At 43.7% G+C, this 22,942-nt stretch overlaps 1 protein-coding gene across 1 annotated transcript; it reads left to right on the top strand.

Annotated features, from left to right (window-relative positions):
- The first annotated feature begins 11,842 nt into the window (after positions 1-11,842).
- LOC100606857 (urocortin-3) lies at positions 11,843-20,094 on the top strand. Its single transcript, XM_003257598.1, has 2 exons — positions 11,843-12,064; positions 19,603-20,094. The coding sequence occupies exon 2, from the start codon at positions 19,609-19,611 to the stop codon at positions 20,092-20,094; it is 486 nt and encodes a 161-aa protein (XP_003257646.1). The 5' UTR covers positions 11,843-12,064; positions 19,603-19,608.
- The last annotated feature ends 2,848 nt before the right edge of the window (positions 20,095-22,942 follow it).

Raw genomic sequence — 22,942 nt, 5'->3', positions numbered from 1 at the left:
AGATTCTTAAACATTCTCTTTATCTATGTGTCCATTTTTAAAAGTCAATTCAGAAAAAACAGATTATTGGATAAAAGGGTAAATGAATGTTTTGCAGATTCTTGATGAAATCTTTTCAGAAAACTTTTACACTGCCACCAACAGTGCCTGCAAAATGTTCCACCTCATGAATACCAAGAAAAGCAAATTAAAACAAATGAAAAAATTGTCTTAATATTAATATTCAAAGCCACCAAGGGTATGGTTCTCTCATCCAAATGGCATTATTGCTTAAGTTAACAGACTTCTCATTTCAGTTGCCAAGAAAAGAGGGAGGGAACTGGCATCTTGTAAGCACCTTCCTCAGCCTAGATCCTGTGCTAGAAAATCACGTACATTATCTCACTTGATTCTCACAGCAACCGGACATGCTGGGTACAATGATCCTCACTTGCTGATGAGGAATCTGAAACCCAAAGAACCTAAATAACTGGCAGAGGATCGGATCTTTCACTTTAAAATGCAGCTCAGCCAGGTGGTGACAACAAACCCTCCTGATTTCAAAGCACAACATTTTTCCACAGCAGTTTTGACCTCCCCAAGTGCATTATTCATCTAGAAGAGCACTGTCCAACAGAAACATAGTGTGATAATGTTATGTGAAATTTTAATTTTAGTAGCCAGATTTTACAGGTAAAAAAGAAATCAGTGAAATTAATTTGAGCGATACATTTTATTTAACCCAATATATTCAAAGTACTTTCATTTCAATAAATAAGTATATTAAAAATTAAGAAGACATTTTACCTTTTTTTAATCTAAGTCTTCGAAATCCAGTGTGTCTTTTACACTCAAAGCCCATCTCGATTTAAACTGATCCCATTTCAAGTGCCACATGTGGCTAACTGCTATCATACAGGACAGCATAGAGCTAGAGAAAAATTATGAAAAGAAGCTCTCATTTTACAGCCCCTTGATTTGGAAGGGGCTGTATAATGGTATGATTTGATTTGATTTTGAAGGTTTGGATAATGATATGATTTGGAAAGTTGCAGACTATTTAGTACAATCTTCCAAACCATATTTTTTACAATTCTAGCATTCTAAGCAAATACCTCAACGTCACCAATCTATTCAGTTCTCACAAGGAGCCAATTTTGCATTTAAGGCATACGAAAGTTCTTTTCACTTCCACGTTCATTCACTGAGCAGCTGCTGTATGTCAGGCACTACACTGGCCTACAGAGGCATAAGGGGTGAGTGTGGTTTAGGGAGGAATCCTTTGCCTTCAAGGAACCCAAAATCTAGTGAGGGAAGCAGAAAAATAAATGCCTGTTCTTTCTTAGCAAGATAATTGCTGTAATTTCCTACTGTTTCTACACATACAAGAGGATATCAGTGCATGAAAATAACCATCCCGTCTACCCAAGGATGTATTTAAAATTCACAGTCTCTTTGATGCAAAAGAATCTAATAATCTGCATCAAAACTTTCAAAACTATATCATGAGATCACAGCCCAGAAAGTCAGAGATACAAGTAAAACCCTTACTTCTTCTTCCAATCTTTTTACCAAAGTCCCACTGACATTTCTATTCTTGCCTTCTCCATATTCTTTCTCCCTCCTACCCAAAGCCTGCTTTTAACCAGGTAAAGTTGTTCTAGTCTTGCTTTGACTCATGTTTCTCTCAACATGCAGGACTGATTGCTTAGCTCCTAATTAGTACTTCTGCAATAATAGCATAATTATCACACAGCAGTTTCCCAGGCCTCTCTGATACATAGATTCTCCTGCCCAGGACCTACTGGAAATTATTTCACTGGACTTTGCATCCGCCTTAGAACCAGGAGCAGCACCGAACACAGGCGGGGAAGCTCAGGCCTATCTCATGTCCAGGGGCACTGGTGGCTTAGCAAAAGCTCTATTGGACTTCTGTGGCTAGTTGACTCATAGAGCAACGCTCCCAGGGGCCTTGGGGAAAGATGTAGCTGCCTTTGTCAGGGCCACAGGACACAGAGAATCGAAAGCTTTCTGTCTTTCTCTTGGGGGCAGGTGGGTGCGCCTTTTTGGATAGCCATGCATGGCTTCTAACGTACCACTTTCCCAACCCTGGGCCCAATCGCAGTAGTCTATTCACTTGACTGAGTGATTCATACCAACAGATCCACGTAAGCATCTACGTTTTCACTACTGATAAAAACTGAGCAGCCTGCTCCTAGGCAGAAGTTCAGGTTTGTGAGTTCTCCCCAAATTCTCCATGGAGGCAGAAGATGAGTGATTGTGGTGGTTGATTCTTCCAAATTCTCCCAAGCACTCACCTTTACCATTCTTTCCCTGCTAGCCACTGCCTCTGGCACTAAAACTGTTCCTGGAACCTCTGTCCCCATGTCTACAGTGCTCAATCCATCCATCAACCAATTAATCAATAAAGAATAAAAACCAGCATGCGCCTATTTGCTGTGATTCTTGCTCGGTTTCCCGTGGCAGGCCTAGGCTTTGGAGCTAGTCACCACCCGTCCTTGCATTTGTCTATTTTACAATAGGCGGCTGGAGGCTACAATTGACCCCCATGGAATCCCCAGGGACAAGTCCGTACAACCAGCACAATTCCTGAACTTCAGTAGGAACTTGGCAAGTCTGGCTCCTTGTCATGATTTGTGGCAGTTATGGTCACTGTGAACAGTGAATTAGCAAAGGCTGCACCATTTCTCTGAGTGATCAAGTTTCCATGAGCCTCTGGTCACATTTTTGTTAACTGACCACCACATAACTGTGTTTTATGTGACTTTCTGTTTAAAGACACCTTACTTAATGTCTATTGTTGATTCATTAACATTGAACTCATGGCCACCAGCACATCTCACGCATGAATGAAGCCTGTCTATCACATGTACTTTCTCCGTGAGGCACATCTCAGCCTTCTTAGGAACGGCAGACTTCAGCACTGTACTTAGGTGCCATTTTAAAAAGCAAAAACACGAACAAAAAGCACAAAAATGCAAAAATAAATAAATAAACATGGTGCTAAATATACTGCAAAACCGACACTTGTTTACAGTATGAACGCCAAAACAGGAAGGCAGAGAGTCACCTTGTCCAACCTTAGCTGAGAATGTGCACATCAGGTGACTCAAATTTTATACCACTCTGTACATTTGCATATCTGTGAATCACCACAAAAGTGCCAGGAGTATTAATCTTGGAATTACAAACAAATTGTAGCGAATAAGTAAATTGCAAATACAGAGTCTGTGATGATATATAATGAATGAATGAATGAACGAATGAATGAATGAAGACAGGAAACCAGAAGCTATGACCGAAAGCTTTCCTTTCATAACACCAAGTTTCCTTTCCCTTTTCCCCTCTTTTGTGGTATGATAGAAAGAGCATGAGAGAAATAAGAACTTTTAATTTGGGCAAGATGACAGACTGTAATAATCTAAAACTTTTCGCTATGAACACATTACACATTCTGAATAAAAATACATCAGTTTATAGTATTTCTGAGCTTGCAAGAGGAAATGAGTAAGAGACTATCTCCTGGTATAAGGACATGAAAGAACTAAAAATTAAAGTTACAAATATATAAACTGAGGCCATATTTGCCCTGGGGGGAAGATTACTCAGGGACGTTGGTTTTAACATCTACAGGGGGCCAGGAAAGGGGGTGCTGGGCCCATACAAGGTTACATATTATAACTGAGATGCCTGCTAAAAGTATTCTAGAGAAGCACAACCTTAATAAGATGATGGACTAAAAATAAATAAAAATAAATTTTAAAAAATCATCAGTGGCATAGAAAAATTTCCCCCTGCCTAGTTTCTAGGAGGAAAAGAAAAGTCTTCACCAAAGAAATTGAAACATTAGTTGTGCCCCTCAGGCTTAAGGTTTGATTTTAAACACCATCATTGTTGTCCAAAAACTTCCAAACTGAGAAACTAACATGAAAATTGGCCCGAAGCGTCTTGTTTCCTCAGGGAAACTAGAGGGAACAAACACAATGTATTTCTACAAGGAAAGCTTACTAGAGCTCTTAAAATGAGCCAATTATCCAAATTAATCAATATGCAAAGAAACAACTCAACATGAATGAGAGTCAGCTCACACACACACACAAATTGAAGGATTGAAACTCTAAGAAATTTGGATAAGAAAAATTTGTTAGCTCCTAATTAGCACTCCAGCAATAATAGCATAATCACCATACTGCGATTTTCCCACTCCTTTCTGATATACAGGTTCTCCAAAACTTCCTCCCTAAGACCTACTAGAAATTATTTTCCCTGGACTTTGCATCCACCTTAGAACAAATACACATTTTTTAATTATTGAAATGGCATAAAAGAGGAGATCGAAATCACAAGAAAAGAGACACATTTTTAAATAGGCAGATTTTAAAATAAATAACACTTCTTGAAATAAAAGATAAAATAACTGAAATGTAAAAAGAAAGATAATGCATTAGAAGAGGTTAAAGAAAGAACCAGTGAACTGGAAATTAGATGTAACATAATTATGATATATAACACAAAGAACCAAAACAAATAAGAAATATGGAAGGGAATTTAAGACATTTAGGGAGAAAATGAGAAGTCATCTGTATCAGTCGGGGTCCACCTTTTAGCTTGGGCAGCAGCAGGACCCACATCTCTCCCTTCAACTTTTCCTGTCACACAGATTTCTCTTAGGAGTTCTGGCCAAGCCCTAACCAGAAGCATACAGGGAAGGTAATTGTGGGAAGCAGAATTCAGCTTAGCCCCATTAGCACATTATAAAGCAACCACAACTTTGTGTATATGCCAAGTAGGAACACAAAAGGAAATAATAGAGAATGGGAGAGAGGCAGTACCAAAGAGATAATAGCTAGTAAATTTCCAGAATCATTAAATTAATAAATCCTTGAATTTGAGAAACAAAATAAATACCAAGCAGGAAATATAAAAATATTTTCGTGAAAATGCAGAACACCAAAGGTAAAAAGAAGATGATATCAAAAGCATCCAGCAATAAAAGATGAATTATCTAAACAAGGATAACATTTAGACCTACAGAAGACCTCTATAGCAACAATTCAACCAGAAGACAAGGCAGTGGAATAATATCTTGCCAGAATACAGTGTAATAATATCTTGCCCCTGTTGGGAGAAAATGCCTGCTAATCTAGAAGTGCATTGCCCGATAAACTATAGGAAAAAAGTAAAGACTTTTTAGACAAATGAGATTGCAAAAGTTTATGATTCAGAAGCCTCAGTGAATAATAAAGGAAGTTCTTCAGGTAGACAGAAATTGAAGCCAGAGGGAAGGAGTAGGATTCAAAGAACAGTGGCAAGCAAAGACATTGATCAACATATGGGTAAATCTAAACAAGCATTGAGTGTATAAAATCATATCGATGACTAATTTGGTTGATACAACTAAGGTGAACGGTTAAGATGGACCTAAAACATTAGACAACAATAGCATATAAGAAGAAAATTTATTTTCATAATTGGTCTGAGAACCTTTTTATTGTTCAAGATGAGGATAGCTATGCTGATTAAATTTCCTTACATCAAATACATACGCAAAAATTTGCAAATACCACTAAAAGATAGAAAATAAAACATAGTATTATAGGGGGAAGTTCCACTTTCCGTATAGAGGAATGAGGACCTAACAAACCAATCCTTACACAAAGAGCATCTATAAACACGGGACAAATACAAGAATAAAATAAAAATGAAACAGCTCCTAGAGACATTCTGTGACTGAACAAAGACAGACAGATTTTGGAGAGCAGTCAAAATTTGGAGCAAGTGACTGAAGTGGCTGCCAAGGAGTGAGTTCCCCAGATTTTATTGGCTTGGCCCTGAGGGTGGCTACACTTGGGGCCATGATGGAGGCAGTAGTGCAAAGAAGCTAAAACCCCACTGTATTGGACCTTGAATTGATAAGTGTAAATACAGATTTTGATCTGTAATGCTTTTATACAAAAGTTTATTTTAATAATAAAATGTTTGTTCTAAAAAAAAAAAAAAAAACCCCACTGTAAGCCCATTGTCTCTCCAGCCTGAGGAGCCAGGGGAAAATGGGATAGAAAAACAGAATTCCTGTGGAGTAAAGGGAAAATTCCAGAGAGAAGAGACCCAGAGAAGTAGAAGCCTAGATTCTGTGTACAAAATTAGCAAAAAACCTCTGGCTGACACCTGAAACAGATCCATGTGAGACAAATTAAAAGCAGAGCCATGACAGTTTGCTGTTTGACTGTAATATTCTGCTAGAACAGAATCATCAACACTCTGGAGACCAATAGAACAGACGCAGAATCTCTAACCACCTAACATTTAAAATGCCCAGGAAAGAAACCAAAATTTTTCAGTGTGTGAAAAGCCAGGAAAATGTGACCCACATTTAAGGGAAAAGACAATCAACAGATGCCAAATCCAAGATGATCCAGCTGTTGGAACTATCAAACAGCAATTTTAAGTGTGCTCACTGGGGTAAAGTACATGTTCTTAATGAGGAAAATGATGTAAAATATTAGCAAATAAATAGAAAATATTTTTTAAAATAAAATTTTAGAATTGAAAAATATTACATCTGAAATAAAAAATAATCAGGCTTAATATAATGGCAAATGGAGATCACAGAAAAGATTCAGTGACCCTGAAAGTAGAACAATAGAAATAATCCAATCAGAAGAATAGAAATAATCCAATCAGAAGAAGAAGGGAAAAAAGAGACAGATAAAAATTAACAGAGCCTCAGAGGCTAGTGGGACAATTTCAGAACAGCCAACATGTTGACAATTGGAGTCCCAGAAAAAGAGGAGATACAAATTGGGGCAGAAAAACATTTGAATAAAAAATGGTAGTTAACCTCCCAAATTTGGTCAACGAGGACATTCACAAGTTTAAAAACCTTAGCAGACTCTAGACATAATAAATTTGTCCATACCAAGGCCCATTATATCCAAACCGCTGAAAGTCAAAGAGAAAGAGAAAATTTTGAAGGAACCAGAGAAAAATGATATATTAGATGCAGGGAAAAAATTGAATGACTATATACTCATCAGAAATGGAATGGAGAAGATGAGGAAACGATGTATCTATAATGCCAAAAGAAAAGAGAAAGTTCTGCTAATCCAGAATTCTATATCCAGAAAAATTATTCTCCAATGGTAAAAAGGAAGCAAAGACATTGTCAGATAAAAGAAAACTAAGATAATGTACCATCACCAGATTTACAAAGGGAAAAGTGAAAAAAAATTTTGTCTCTACTCTCCTGGCTTCTCTCCACCCTCCTAGCTGGGGTCCTGTAAATTAGATTGACAGAAGACAGACTAACAAGAGAAAAACAAACACAAATCTGTTGGCCGGTGCATCCTGCATGCACACAGGATAACTCAGGGATGAGGAGCTCTGAGGGGTGGTTAGAACTTGGGATTCTAGAGCATCTTAGCAACAGAGCAATAATCGTTTAGAGAAGTGACAAGATAAGATACAATACTTTGAGTTTTTAGGGGAGGCAAATTGCAGGAAGGTAAATATATGAGGGAACTAATGAAAGATAAGGGCTGGTGAGTAAGGTTTGTTAGGTAGATTTCTCTGGCTCCTCCCAGCTAATAAAACTCTAGGTTGTCTCAGGGGATTAGGTCTGTTCTTCCTGGTAGAGGAGGGCAGACACCTTCACAAGTGCATGTCCTGCCTTAGCAAATATGGGAAGGGTAAGAGCTTTTCTATCAATAGTATCTGCTTTTCCTAAACTGTCGTCAGCTCAAAATAATCCTTATGCCATATGGCATATTTTGGAGTCACATAGTTGGCTACCCTTCATCACAGAAAAACATTTTAAAATATTTGAACTGAATAACAATGAAAATACGACCCATTAAAACTTGTGGCTAAAACAACGCTTCGAAGAAAAGTTATACATTAAATAGCTTTAGATCAGTAGATTGTCAAATACAGGGAAAATGAAAATGAAGACTTGATCAATACAGCAGATGGCAGAAAAGAAAAAAGAGTAATAAACGGAAGAAAAGGGGGATAAAACTGCGCAGATAGAAACCACAATGTAAGATGGTAGAAAATAATTTAATACATCAGGAATCAAGTATCTTTACATTAGTTTATTAAAGCCCTTGGTTAAAACACAAAGATTGTTAGATTTAATTTTTAAAATTTAAATATATACCATTTGCAAAGTAATTCTGAAACAGAAAAGACTGGAAAAATATAGCAAGCAAAAGTTATCCAACGGAAGCTGGAATAGCTATTTCGATATCAGGCAAAGCAAACTTTATGAGAAGTATTATTTAGGATAAAGAGGTTAAAAGCAAGATGATAACATGAACAATTTTTATATGCCCAACACCCCAAATATATAAAACAGAAATGGACAGACTTACGAGACAAAAATTGACAATCCACAAACACAATAGGAGGTAAACACACACACCCTGCTAAAAGTGAGAAATCACAAAAAGTCAGTCAGAGAAAATAAGGGAGAACTGAAGAAGAAAGATGATGGTAATATTCTGTGTTCACACACCACTTTATCAAGTTCTTGCAACGCTATCTTGACATCAACCTTGTTAAAAACAAACAGGGAAGGCGCACCAATCTACATTTTATAAAACAGGAGACAGAGGACTAGAGAATGTGGGTGTCTGTGAGAATCAAATAGCCATGCTAGCAACCCAGGCAGAAATGAAAACGGACTCTCCGGCTCCTCGGTAAAACTTCTCTCCTATAATTCAAGCTTTCTCACACTTTGCTAATTCTCTCGTCTGTCTTTTTATTTTACTGCCATGCTCAGATGTTGAGGAAATAATGATGTTATTAAGTGTAAGTGCTTTGAGCACTTTGGAGAAATGAGCTTTATAAACATGAGCCATTTCTATTCACTTGTGAAGCTGATCAGCTTTTTCTTCTCACCCTGGCCCTCTTTGTACCCTCTACAGGACATTCACATCCCTGAACAACATTCTCATGCTGAGTCCAGGAAAGACACCAATGACTCCCCAAGGCCAGTGAGAAGTGCAAGTGTAGCAACACGCCACATTCACACATCAGCCGTGGGGAGGGAGGGAAATCATTGTTTGCTAGAAATGACACTCCAGAGGTTTGGCTACTCATCATCTTCTTGCTGTCCAAGCCTCTGTTCGGTCCCCCACCAGATGTGGCATTCAAGTTGTAAAGCAAATGTACTATTTCTTGACGTTTCTAGAAAACTACACCCTGGACTGCACCCTTACAGCTGCTCATGTCTATGAAACATTCTGTGTGGAACTCCATCCAGGCTAGCAGAAGTCACTGGACAATTCCAAAGCCCACCCAGGATGGACCAGTGGGAGCCGATGAGCCTGCTCTGTGTGACGAGGGGACGGCAGGCTCCAAGAACAGCCACCAACACCAAGACTCTTCAGTCCCAGTGAGGTGGCCTCAGGGCAGGAGGATTTCTAGGAAGTTCAGAGGAAACAAGATAAGAAAAGAAGCCAGGGTTCATCGTCTCTCTTTCTAAACCCCACACTGTAGGGAAGTGGTTCTCACGCCCCCAAAGGACATGTCTGGAAACATTTTTGATGGTCACAGACGAAGAGGGGAGTGCTAGTGGCATCTAATGGGTAGATGCCAGAGATGCTGCTAAATTCCTCCAGAGCTCAGGGCAGACCCCAAGGCCAACAAGGAATGACCTCACCCAAAATGTCAACAGTGCTGAGGATGGGAAACCCTGCCCTGGGAGACCAACGTTTGGTGTCTTCACAAGACTCCCTGGCATCTCAGGGCCCCCCTGGCATCCTAGAGTCCATAAGGCAGACAGGGGAGTTAAACTCAGGTTTCCATCTACCCCTCAACTTGCATAAATTCCATTACTGCATCATTATCTGAAATGGAAAGCAGAATAAAAACCTTCTCACAAAAACTAGAACACATGAATGAATGAATGAATGAACTAATGAAGGAATGAACTAATGAATGAATGAATGATCTAATTAATTTGAATTGAAATACAGATTCAGTTTCATGTTGCCTCCAATCTCAAGAGGATCCCAGCCCAGGCAGCTCTGAAACAAGGAAGAGAGGGAAGTCCAATTTCCCATCTCTGTAAAGAGGCTTAAAATGGGGAGCACAGGGACTTGAAGTCCTTCCCCACAATAGCTTTCCATTTGTTCCTCCAAATGCTCATAGGCTTTAAAGAGTTTTGGTAATTTCAGAAGACCTCTTACCTCTTCTCCTAGAGGAATTCACGAGAGTGGAGCAGCCGTCTGGGAGGAGGGCTAGGGACAGCCAGCCGGTCTTGCAGGGCCCCTTGCCATCAGCTCAGCCCAGTGAAAGGAGCACTGAGGCCAGCGTCAGGCCTGGTTCTCACCTGACTCTGCCACCCTGGGCCTGTGGGGTCCCAGCAGGTCACTTTTTACAGCCTCAGCTTCCTCATCTGTGAATAAGGGGTCGAGAGACTGCAGTCTCCCACATCTCCCCATTACATATGGAATAAACTCCGAACTCCGCAGGCCTTTGGAGCACCTCAGTGCAGAGCAGCCTCTGCACCCATCAACACCTCCCTCGCATTGTCCTCCTTCCCTCCCGTTCCTCTCAGCCCTGGCTCTGTCCATGCTGATCCATCCTTTCTGTCTGAAACCCCTCCTACTCTCCTCTCCTGTCTTGAATGGACAGGACTGCTCCTTTCTGTATTTTTTGAGATGGAGTCTCACTCTGTTGCCCAGGCTGGAATGCAATGGCGCCATCTTGGCTCACTGCAACCTCCACCTCCCAGGTTCAAGTGATTCTCTTGCCTTGGCCTCCTGAGTAGTTGGGATTACAGGTACTCACCATCATGCCCAGCTAATTTTTTTTGTATTCTTAGTAGAGACAGGGTTTCACCATGTTGGCCAGGCTGGTCTCGAACTCCTGACCTCGTGATCTGCCTGCCTTGGCCTCCCACAGTGCTGGGATTACTGGTGTAAGCCACCGTGCCTGGCCTCCCCTACCTTTCTAAACCATGATGCCCTGTATGGTCAGGGGCCACAACTTACTTATCTCTGAACTCGTGGGGGTCTTGGCGATACCTGGTACACAGTAAGTCCTCAATAAATATAGGATGCATAAACGAGTAAAATCCAAGCCATTTCCCATTAAAACCTCCAGACCTCCGGTGTATGATGACCTACTGTCATAGCCCAAAGGAATGGCTGAGTTTCAGGTATCCAGAGAAAAATGCAGGTGTAGAGCTTTCCCCTCAAATGTATTAATAACTAGATGGTGCTGAGTTATTTTCGTGGCAGGCTGCAGAGAAATCTTAAACTTTTGTGTTGTTCCACTGAGGGTATGGCAGAAGAGTCCAAGGAATGTGAAAGGAGAAACTTGCAAAATTAGACTTTATGTGGGGAGCAGGCACCGAGTGTGTGACAAGCACAAGGGGCTACCTGTGCGGCCAGATGACGCTGCACGGTCAGAACCCACAAAACAACACAGCAACAGGTGGATTTCAAACCCCTTCTCTGCTTTCAAAGCGGGTCCAGGCTCTAGATTTCCAAAAGGAGACTTAACGCAAGAGGAATGTGGGGAAAATTGAAATTAGTTAGAACTAAGATCAACAATAAAATTCTTCAAAGACACTGCTTCTCACTTTACCAGGATTTTTGTTTCGTTTTGAGCTTTTATTTCTTCTTTTTTTTTTCTTTTTTGTTCTTTGCTTTTATCAACGAAGCAAGTTGCTAGGATGCAAGAGGAGTTGGGGGGTAGGAGGGCGGGGTGGGAAGCAGAGGTGGGAGGGGTCGAGGCTGGAGCACCTGTCATCTGCATGACGTGGACGGCTGGTTCTGGTTGTATTTTAAATGAAATCTCATCCCAGTGTAGACACCACGTCTGGAATTACGATCCACCCTGTGATCTGTCACTTTTATATACACACAGGGGAGGGGACCGTTTCCATAGAGAGGGAATATCACAGCCCACTTAGGAACAATACTGGAGAAGCAGGAGCCGAGACCCCGGAGCAGCCACAAGTTCATGGGGACGTGCATGGGGCTACCCTCCTGGCCCTGAAGCTGCGCCGGCCTCCCTGAGCGTTTCGCTGCGGAGCAAAGTCCACTCTTGGGTAAGCTTGTGGCTGGGACTGACTTATGAAGGGTAAATGTATCTGCCCTAAATTAAGCAGGAGGTGCCGTGCACTAGACAGGTGTGAGAGATGAGAGCTGCTAGCGCCCCTGAATGGAAGCCCAAGGGAGCGATGCTGAACGCTCCCCACCCAGTCAGCAGAAATCAGCCCCAGAGGGACCAGGGGAAGTTTCTCAGGGAGACACAATCACATCCCCACGTTGGTGTAGACAGACCCGCTTTCCAAAGGTGTTAGATCAGAGGCGGAACGTGCTCACACAAATCTGTTTCCTCTGAACAGAGTTCAGTTGTGCACGGGAAAGTCAGTCCTCGGAGACAGTTTACAAACTGGGCATGGGGTAGGGATGCCGGGGCAAATGGGAGCCACAGGACATGACTCCACGCCGCCTGCAAAGCAGCGAGGACACCTGCACTTACTGTTTACCTGTGCCACAAACCTTCGCCTGTGCCATCTCCCGTCATTCTCGGGCACACCTGTGAAGCAGGTAACGTTTCCCTCCTAGGATGCAGCAAGTGAAACGCAGGCTAAGTGATTCACCCAAGAAAAGTCAGAGGTGAGGGAGTTTTCCCAGCTAGGTCCTCAGCCATCAAAACCCAGAGTCCTTTGCCACACTAGGAACATTGTGGGGGTGTGTGCAGATATCTACAATCTAACTGATATCTACAATCTAACTACAAGGCTAACTGCTACCTGTGAAGGGGAGATGGATGTTTGATGTTCATGTTTTCTGAAAAATCCTGTTCGCAATTTCCTTCCCAAGCATAGCCACCTACCAAAAATAACAAATATAAGATTTTTTAAATGTTTTAAGTGGTCTAGTTTTAGTTTAACTTCTTATCAGTGTTTGCAGACAAACGGAGCCCACAGGAATAGCGCTGCACCTGGCACAGCTGTGTCATCAGTGCTGTTTGCCTCCTGCCTTTGCTGCTTCATGCCCTGTCCTCTCCCTGCGAGGTGCTGAGAATTGGAGGCTGGCCCAGGTCCCTCACGTTTCAGTGCTTGGCTCTGCCACAGCTCCCGGAAATAACTGTGTCTCTTTACAGCACCCTCGACAAGTGCTACTGTCACCATAGCCCAAAGGAATGGTTGAGTTTCAGGCACCCAGAGAAAAATACAGGTGTAGAGCTTTGCCCCTCAAATGTGTTAATAACTAGATGGTGCTCAGTTATTTTCGTGGCACGCTGCAGAGAAATCTTAAACTTTCGTGCCGTTTCACCAAGGATATGGCAGAGGAGTCCAAGGAATCTAAAAGGAGAAACTTGCAAAATTAGACTTTATGTGGGAAGCACAGAGTATCTTTTCTCTGGGGAGAGTTCCTTTTCTCTTATCCTATAAACCCTAAACAAATCTAAACAGATCCTAAAAAGAAAAGCCCCGGAAAGAAATCTGAATCTACCTTCCAGCCCCCAGCCACTCACACACTTGGATGGTGAAAATATCCAGGGTTGCAAAGAACCCTTACATTTTAAATGATCTAGAACTAAGCTCCGCACCAGGCATCCCTATCATGTCCAATTCATAGTTCTGGGAGGTTCCTTTGCTGTGTAACTTTGCATCATTGCTGATTGTAAGGGGACACCTTTCAGGTCTGCTACCTGCAGACGCACCGAGAGAACACAGCGCCACACAGGACACATGCTCCCTGACACTTTTACAGATCTTTCCACACCTTTAGCACCCTGGCCGTGAATACAGTATTCTTCTCTGATGGTAGACTTGGGATTTGAAAAATAAGAAGGTAATGCATTTTTTAAAAGGCACAGTATTTACAAATTGACCCCAAGAATGTGAAAAAGTAAATATAGAGTTAAAAGCGATCTCACTTCCTCTCCCCAATGCCTTGCTTTTGTAACTGAGATGAGACAGGTAGCACTTCCAGGGGACACATCCAGAGGCTAGCCCATTGCAAGGGAAAATCTGAACTTTTTCACAGGAAAACTGCAGAAAGTTACTTAGACAAGGCTGTTTCATGTTCAGAAGCCCTCATCTTTCAAGTGACTCTAGGTATACATGTATGATTTCATAATAAAAAAACAAAACCAAAAAAGTATGCCATATAAAAGATTTTTTCCTCTATGATATGTAATAACATGATTTGCAGAGAGAATGTACATCCATGAAAGAATTTAAAAGAGGTCGTTTTGCTTTGGAAAATAAGTTAATTGATTTAATTAAGTGCCTGAATATGAATCTGAATTTCAATTCATTCAACAAATACTGATTGAGAATATGATTTAGTATAAGGCACTGTTGGCCATGTCAGGCTTTTCCAAGCATCCTGAGTCACTGCTGAGAGCCAGATGACCCAGAGGGCGTATCTCTGCATAGTGAAAGGCTTGGCATATTTAGCAGAAATGGAGACACCAAAGAAATATAACACCCAAAGTGCCTTTAAGGGGTGGAGATAGACAGGTAAACTCAAGTGTTGATTTACACTAAAGGGCCAGCCTGTGTGGGCAGAGCCCCAAGATGGGCTTGGACCAGAAAGTATTCTGAGTTCTCAGTAATATTTGCAATTATTGTGCAAAGTTCCAGGTGTTTGAGGGTAAATGCAGAATGCTGCCCTGGGAAGGAAATAGAGAGGCGCAAGGAGGGGTTCCCTGGGCTGGGGTGCAGGGTTTGAGTAAGGAAGCAAAATAAACAAATGGGGTGGTGGGGCAGTGGGGAGAGAGCCATGTGGAACCCACAGGGGGAGGCCCGAGGGTAGCTCCAGGGACGCATCTCGGCACCCTCTATTTTTTGTTTAATTAATTTATTTTTTTGAGACAGAGTCTCACTCTGTCACCCAGGCTGGAGTGCAGTGGCATGATCTTGGCTCACTGCAACCTCCACCTCCCAGGCTCAAGCAATTCTCCTGCCTCAGCCTTCTGGGTAGCTGAGATTACAGGTGTGTGCCACCACGCCTGGCTAATTTTTGTATTTTTAGTAGAGACAGGGTTTCACTCTGTTGGCCAGGCTGGTCTCAAAACTCCTGACCTCAGGTGATCCACCTGCCTCGGCCTCCCAAAGTGCTGGGATTACAGGTGTGAGCCACCCGGCCCAGCCAGCACCCTCTATTTTAGCTCACACCCACCCAGAGTCCAGGCGCCTTTCATTTGGTGAAAATCGAGAAATCATTTCTTTCTCCCAGTGCTTTTCATAGAGAGACCTCTGGCTTTCAGAAGTAGAAAAAGAAAGAATTCAGAACAAAGATTCTCGAACTCAATCCCCTGCTCTCACAGGGGAAAATAGTGAGGTCCTGGGCGGTTAGGCACGAGCTAGTGAGTGGGAGGGACAGGACTGAGTCTGGTGATGAAAGGAATAAAGGGATGAAGGAATAAAGGGACAGAAAGACAAAGTTTCTCCACCACTTTCCCACCAGTATTAACCCTTTCCAAATTGGTTTTTGTTTTTTTAAAACCCTTTCAGGGTTAGCAAGCCATTTGAAATAATTTCCAAGCTTTAAGATGCCTTCAAGCTGTAAGGCAGCTAAAACCACGCTTCATACTCTATTTATGAAAAACAACTCATTAGGTCCTCTGTGAATGAGAAAGCTGAAGGTCTGGTTATTGAATGCAATATTTAAGGAAAGAAAAGCCCATTTTCCACAGGGATGGTTAGGGCACCCCTGGAACTCCGGTGTACAGTTGTAAGGAGTCCAGAGTCAGGTCAGAGCACGCAGAGCAGCGGTTCTCAGAGTGTGGTCCTCAGACCTCAGCATCAGCATCACGTGGGACTGTGCTAGAAATGCATGTTCTCAGGAGCATCCCAGACCTAGTGACTCAGAAACTCTTGGGACGGGGCCCCACAGGCTGTGTTTGAACCACGCCTTCACATGAGTCCAAAGCACCTGAAAGTCGAGAACCACTTACTTAGACTAAGGGCAAAAGGAGTCTGCACAGGTCAGGGTGGAAAGGAGAGCATGGAGCCAAAAGCTACAAGCCAGAGATACGATACAAGGACATTTGTCTGCAGGATCAAATGCTTGCTCAGATTTCCTGGTCTCTCTGTACATATGTGTATTGCGTATACACATCTGTGTGTGTAAAATGCACTTCTGAAAAGGTTATGTGCAGACCAGATCTTCTCCTAAGAAGACCTGGAGATTATTCAGGTGTGGAACAGCCTTGATTAAGCATCTGCTTAGACCAGGAGCTTTCACACACACATTGACGTTTCTCATCTAATCCTTCACTTAACCTTCATGAGGTGGTTATTGCCATCCCATTTATCAGAGAAGGAGATTGAAATTCCCAGAGGTTATCAGCCCAAACCCTCAGGCAAATAAGGAAATAAGGACGAAGAAGGAATTCAAGCCTGTGTCTAACTCCAAAGTCTGTGTTGTTCTCGCTGCTCCAGGCAACACGCCCAGATCGGGCTAGTTCATAGGTTTGGACTATTTAAAGCAAGGATCATGTGTTTTCTCATAAATTATGAAAAATATTATTGCATAAAATAAGCTCAAAATTTGTGTAATGCAAAATAAATGGAACAAACAAAACACAACATGATTTCTTAGAAAAAAAATTAAAGGAAAGAAAGGCAACAGCTGCAATGTGGAAGCAACAGGTTTTGACAGGAAATGTGCTGGGTAAATATTTATCCATGTGTGTATATGTGGGTGCATGTGTACCTGTGTAAGGTGTGTGTGTATGTATGTATGTGTCAGGTGTGTATGCGTGTGCATGTGTATGGTTGTGTGTATGCATGTACATGTGAGGTATGTATGTGTGTGCATATGTGTGCATGTATATATGTGTGTCCATGTGTATGTGTATATGTGTACATGTGAGGTGTGTATGTGTGCATGTGTGTGCATGTATAAATATGCATGTCTATATGTATGAGGTGTGTGTGCATGTATGTGCATGTATATATGTGTGTGCATGTGTCTATATGTATGTGTGTATGTATGTACATGTGAGGTGTGTATGTGTGTGCACGTGTATGGTTGTGTGTATGCATGTACATGTGAGGTATGTATGTGTGTGCATATGTGTGCATGTATATATGTGTGTGCATGTGTATGTGTATATGTGTACATGTGAGGTGTGTATATGTGCATATGTGTGCATGTCTATATGTATGAGGTGTGTGTGTGCATGTATGTGCATATATATATGTGTGTGCATGTGTCTATATGTATGTGTCTGTAGGTACGTGTGAGGTGTATATGTGCCCATGTGTTTATGTATATATGTGTGTATCTGTATGTGGGTGCATGTGTATGTGTATATGTGTACATGTTTGTATGCGTGCTTGTCTATGTTCCTGTGCATCATATGTGTGTGTGTCTGTTTCCAGGGTAAGTGAAGCAGCAGGGATTTACAGGATCCTCCTTTAGAAAGAGACCCAGGCTCCCTTTTTTAAGGGTCAGCGCTGGTTCTGTCCATTGCTCACAGCCTAAGGCTGTCTGGATGGCTTGGGTTGGGTCCACTACACTCACGTGTGGGAAATGGCCTCGTCAAGGCCACACTGACGAGGAGCTGCAGAGCAGAGACTGCAGCTTGAGCCCCGACTGCCAGCCCTGCCTGACCCTGCTCTGCACTGTCACCGCAAAGAACAAAATGACCCAATGACAGCCTCACGCTGCTGAAGGCCCAGGCGAATCGCCAGGTGATTTACTTACCCAATTGTTCTTATTTATTTTAAAAAACTAACATAAGAAAAGAATTCTCCCAAGTTGATAGTGAACCACATGTTTCTTGCTTGCTTTTGTGAAAGCCAAGTATGTCTTCAGTAATAAAGTGAACTTCAAGTTCAGGTCACGTGAACAGCAGAGCCTTTCACTGCTTATATCTCACAGGATAGCCCAGGGGATGGTTCATCCTCACACCGCAATGAGAGAACAGGCATGTCGGGGTGTGAGCGGGGCCCACAGATGGCAGCCGTGCTTTCTCTAGAAGGAGTTTAAACTACTGACACGTGCACCCCACTGTTTTGTCCTCATGCATGATGAAGGACACCAATGAATAAATAAACGTGATGTCTTTATTGCAGGGCTGGAGAGAGTGTGTGCCCGCAGACCAGACAAAAAGGACTGACTGCAGAGTGGTGGGTTTGATCCCAGGGCACAGGAAGTCAACTCTGCCCACTTCACAATATCCTCAGGGACAGTGGCCATGGGCAACCCCAACTCTGACGGCCTCTGGCACAGCTGATGCTGCTACTGTGAAGGAGCCCCGGCGGGAGGGTGTGGGTGGCTCAGCACAAGCCCTTCTCCCCTGATGGGGATGGCAGTTTGATGTCTTGTTTAACACTGTTGATCGGTGAACCAGCAAGTGTCTATGATGCTTAAAGCCTGAACAGTCCAAGTAACATGAGGGTCATTGAGTTGGATGTTTTTATTGTCACAACAGTCCATACGCTAACGCTTAGTTTTTTTTTTTCTTTTCTTTTTTTGAGACTGGGTTTTGCTGTTGCCCAGGATGGAGGCAGTGGCACAATCACGGTTCACTGTAGCCTCGACCTCTGGAGCTCAAGTGATCCTCCTGCCTCAGCCTCCTGAGTACCTGGGAATGCAGGTGCACACCACCATGCCCAGCTAATTTTTTTTTTTTTTATAGAGATGAGGTCTTACTATGTTGCCCAGGCTGGTCTTGAACTCCTGGGTTAAACAATCCTCCCACCTCAGCCTCCCACAGTGCTAGGATTACAGGTGTGAGCCACCATGCCTGGCTAGTTTTTATTTTTCTTTTTTTAAATAAAAGAATGGATTCAACTGGTCCCTGATACTAGGATCCTTTCAAAGCTCTCAGTGTCTCCTTCTTGCCCTGGACAATCACCCTGACTCAGTCTGACTGATAACCAAGATCCCACACATCTAAGAGATCACAGATAGTGTTGGCATTGAGGCCCGTGGTTGGAGGATGTTGGTGCTCCGTGGATGATACTTGGTCTGACAAAAAGACCAAGCTGACTTTGGCTTCATAAATTCATAAAGTCTATAGTAAAACCAACCTAGTTATTAATAACAAATCTGATTGTTCTCAAGAAACTAGGATAGCCTAGCGAGAAACCAGCCTTAAAGATCTGCCTTAGAAATATTGACTAGACGCCCAACCAAGGTCTTTAAGCAACAGGGATATATTCAGTCAGCCTTGTCAATGATGAAGGAACGGAAAATTCACTTGCCATTAAAATCAACCACGGTACGCTGCTAGATGCTTACTTAGCATATTAGTTATTCGCTTTACAGGGGCAGAGGCTGCCTGCGAAGCTGAATTAAATAAAACCCATAAATACTAATGAGGTCATGGTTCCCATACTTCAGTGACCACTGGGATCATCTGCAGGGTTGGTTACAACACAGGCGGCCGGGCCCCAGAGCTTTTGATTTACTCGTTCTGGAAAAAGACCTGAGAATTACTTGCATTTCTAACAAAGTCCCAGCCGGGGCTGGTGCTGCTGGTCTGGGGGTCATACTTGGAGAACCCCTGTAGTGGAACATGAACAACACCCTAGTAGATTTTAGTCCAGGTCCTCTGGAGCGCCACGCCCCTCCCGTGCCCCTGCCCACATCCTCTTTTCTGCTGCAGGGAGAGATGCTGATGCCAGTCCACTTCCTGCTGCTCCTGCTGCTGCTCCTGGGGGGCCCCAGGACGGGCCTCCCCCACAAGTTCTACAAGGCCAAGCCCATCTTCAGCTGCCTCAACACTGCCCTGTCTGAAGCTGAGAAGAGCCAGTGGGAGGATGCATCCCTGCTGAGCAAGAGGAGCTTCCACCACCTGCCCAGCAGAGACGCCTCTTCGGGAGAGGAGGAGGAGGGCAAAGAGAGAAAGACTTTCCCTGTCTCTGGGGCCAGGGGTGGAGCTGGAGGCACCCGGTACAGATACGTGTCCCAAGCACAGCTCAGGGGAAAGCCACGCCAGGACACAGCCAAGAGTCCCCAGCGCACCAAGTTCACCCTGTCCCTCGACGTCCCCACCAACATCATGAACCTCCTCTTCAACATCGCCAAGGCCAAGAACCTGCGTGCCCAGGCAGCCGCCAATGCCCACCTGATGGCGCAAATTGGGAGGAAGAAGTAGAGGCAGAGGCTGGACGGGAGGGCAGCCCTCCAGCACAGAGGGCAAGGACACGGCGAGGGGAGGGTGAGGGGAGGGCAAGGGGGAGGGGAGGGTGAGGGGAGGGCAAGGGGGAGGGGAGGGTGAGAGGAGGGCAAGGAGAGGGGGAGGGGAGGGGGAGGGGAGGGTGAAGGGAGGGTGAGGGTGCTGTCTGCTGGTTTGTGTTTTGTGGGATCAGTCAGTTTTACAGGTTGCTGCACTGCTGAGCCCCTCTGATCTCTTCTGGCCTTTGACCCTGTCTCCTTCCTCCTCTGTCTGTACACACAGAAGTGCGGTATTGTCCAACCTTCCCAGACACAAGGCAGCTAATGTTCCTCCCTGTACTCAGCGTCTCCTTCCTCCCTTCCCACAGCAAGAGGCAAAGTTCATGCATTCCTCCTCTCCAGTCTTCTCTCTGTTGACCCCATGCCTGAGAAGAGAGCGTTCAGGGCTCCTCTCCCACACATCAACCCCTGCCTGGGCAGAAAGAGGAGCCGCGGCACTCGCCTTCCTGCCACCGAATCCTTCGCTACCTCCTCATCCCATTAAACCAATGGCTTCTTCAACTCCTGGCTCGTCTCAGTTCCTCTTTCTTCAGCCCCACTGCCTTCAAACTCTGAGCTTGGGACAGGGAAGAGGATGAGGGAGGGTCCTGGGGAGCCAATTCCCATTCTCACTCAGGGGGGAAATGGGTCTGGGAGACCTTAGCAGGGGTAAAGGAGAGCTTAAGAGTCGTTCGATCTAGACCCATACCCGGGACCCGGTCCCACCAAGAGACACAACCTGGGAACTGTTTCAGAGTGGATGTCATGGCTAAAAGGAAAAGGGAGCGTTCAATTAGCCCCTTGAAACATCTCAAACTCCTCCATGGCTTGCTAGGGCCTGGGGACCGCTAGTCCTCCATGCATTTTGCACTGAACCCACAGTAACCTCCCTGTGCTAAGCTGGGTGTTGTGGCCAACACTGATGTCCAGGCCAGGCCTCTGCACTCCCCAGACAATAACTCAGTGGATGGACAAAGCCAGAACTTAAAAAGAAGCAAACACCGCCAGAGAGCATATAGATGATGAACTGCAAAGTGAGAGCAATTAGCGTAAAAATATAAATATGAGGAGTGCAGAGAGGAGAACCTTCAATATGAGCAAAATTCCAGTCAAAATGAACATCAGCAGCAGCTCTGATGGCCTCCTGGCAGCAAAGCCCAGGCCAGATTCCCAAAAGAGGGGCCGTGATCCCACTCACTTCTGTGTGGTAAGAAATCATCAGTAAATAAAACAAATTTGTGCGTGGTAAAACGACACAGACACACACACACACAAACACACACACACCAGCAACTAACACCACCACCACCAACAGAGGCAAAGTCAAAAGACGAATGATACAGCTGAAAAAATGTTTGCCACCCATATAAAAGACACATGGATGATTGATCAAATATACAAAGAGCTACTCAAAATTGAAAAGAACAAGAACAAACCCAGGAGAAAAATAAGCAAGGACACGAATCGGTCACACACACACACACACACACAAAATTACAAATGGCTCTTGGATACATGAAAAGATGCTCAATTTCATTCATAACAGCTGCACTGACAGACAACTTCTTACCCATCTCATTGCAAAAGTCTGTACGTGTGGCAGTACACTCCATTTGGCAAGGCTGATGGCCACTTTCCTCCATTCCTGGTTTTGGGAGGGGTAGAGCCCTAGAGAGACAATTTGGCAATTCTTGTCACAATCACAAATTCATTTTTCCTTTAATCCAGAAATCCTGCTTCTGTCAGACATTACCTTACCGAAAAAAGCTAACATTTAAATGTTAAAAAAGTTAAGATTGAAATTAAAAGTCCTCATCTTTTAACTGGACCAATCCTCCAACAAAGTGAAAATGCAACAGCAGTTCCCATCCGGGAAAAACTACATGGTAGAGCAGAAAACATCCTGTCCCAAGCCCCAGAACACCCGTGACTAAGTTCTTCATATTGTGTGTCCAGGAGCAAATTCTTTAACTTCCTGGGATGCTGACGCACCAGAAATCATGGCAAGGGCTGCACCAGCATCATCTCACTTAATTGCCACAATTATATCTCAAGGTTATCATATTTTACATTATAAAGATGGAGACCGTGGCCCAGAGAACTTGTCCAAAGTCTCTGTGCTATTAAGTGAAAGAATCAGATTTGGTCATGAACCCTCTCCTTCCTCCACAAAGGGCTGAACTTTTATTGACACAAAGGGCATGAAACACCAGCCGCCCCTGCCTCCCAGGGCTAACCCGAGGCTCAGATGAACTATGCACAAAAAAGCACCGCTCAGAGATTGGGGTTGTGACTTTTATGTTCCCAGCATTTGGGTTTGGCATTTGGAATGCTTTCAGAGCCTTACAGATGATGCTATGATGAGCGTAAGTGTCATCTGTAAGGCTCTGATGGTTAATGAACTAGGGAGAGTTGGCCAAAATTGGAACCCACTCACGCAGCTGGGAAAGCACAGCTTTCCTGCTGGACAGCTACCGGCCTGCAAGCCCAGCATCCTGCTGTGTGTGAGCTCCTGCAGAACCAGAGCTTCATTTGCGAGCAAGCAGTGCTTCTAAGCATCTGTTCGCGATGACATCAGCAGCAGGTGGAGGTAAAGACGACCACATCCAAAGATCTCCACCACCTTTCTCTGCCCCCCAGATTTCAGTTTACAACACATTTTGGGGGAAAGGAGAACTAATACTGATCCTATTATCGTAAAAGGAAGAAATTCTCTGACGCCCCTCCCTCCTCCTCTGTCAGGGAAGGATAGAGAAACAGGGAATAGCTTCACCCCCAGTAAGAATCAA

The sequence above is a fragment of the Nomascus leucogenys genome, unplaced genomic scaffold, assembly GCF_006542625.1.
Source record: "Nomascus leucogenys isolate Asia unplaced genomic scaffold, Asia_NLE_v1 001155F_51827_qpd_obj, whole genome shotgun sequence".
In the NCBI taxonomy this organism is placed as follows: Eukaryota; Metazoa; Chordata; class Mammalia; order Primates; family Hylobatidae; genus Nomascus; species Nomascus leucogenys.
Note: the sequence above shows the minus strand (reverse complement) of the source record. Positions and strands in the feature narration are given on the sequence as shown.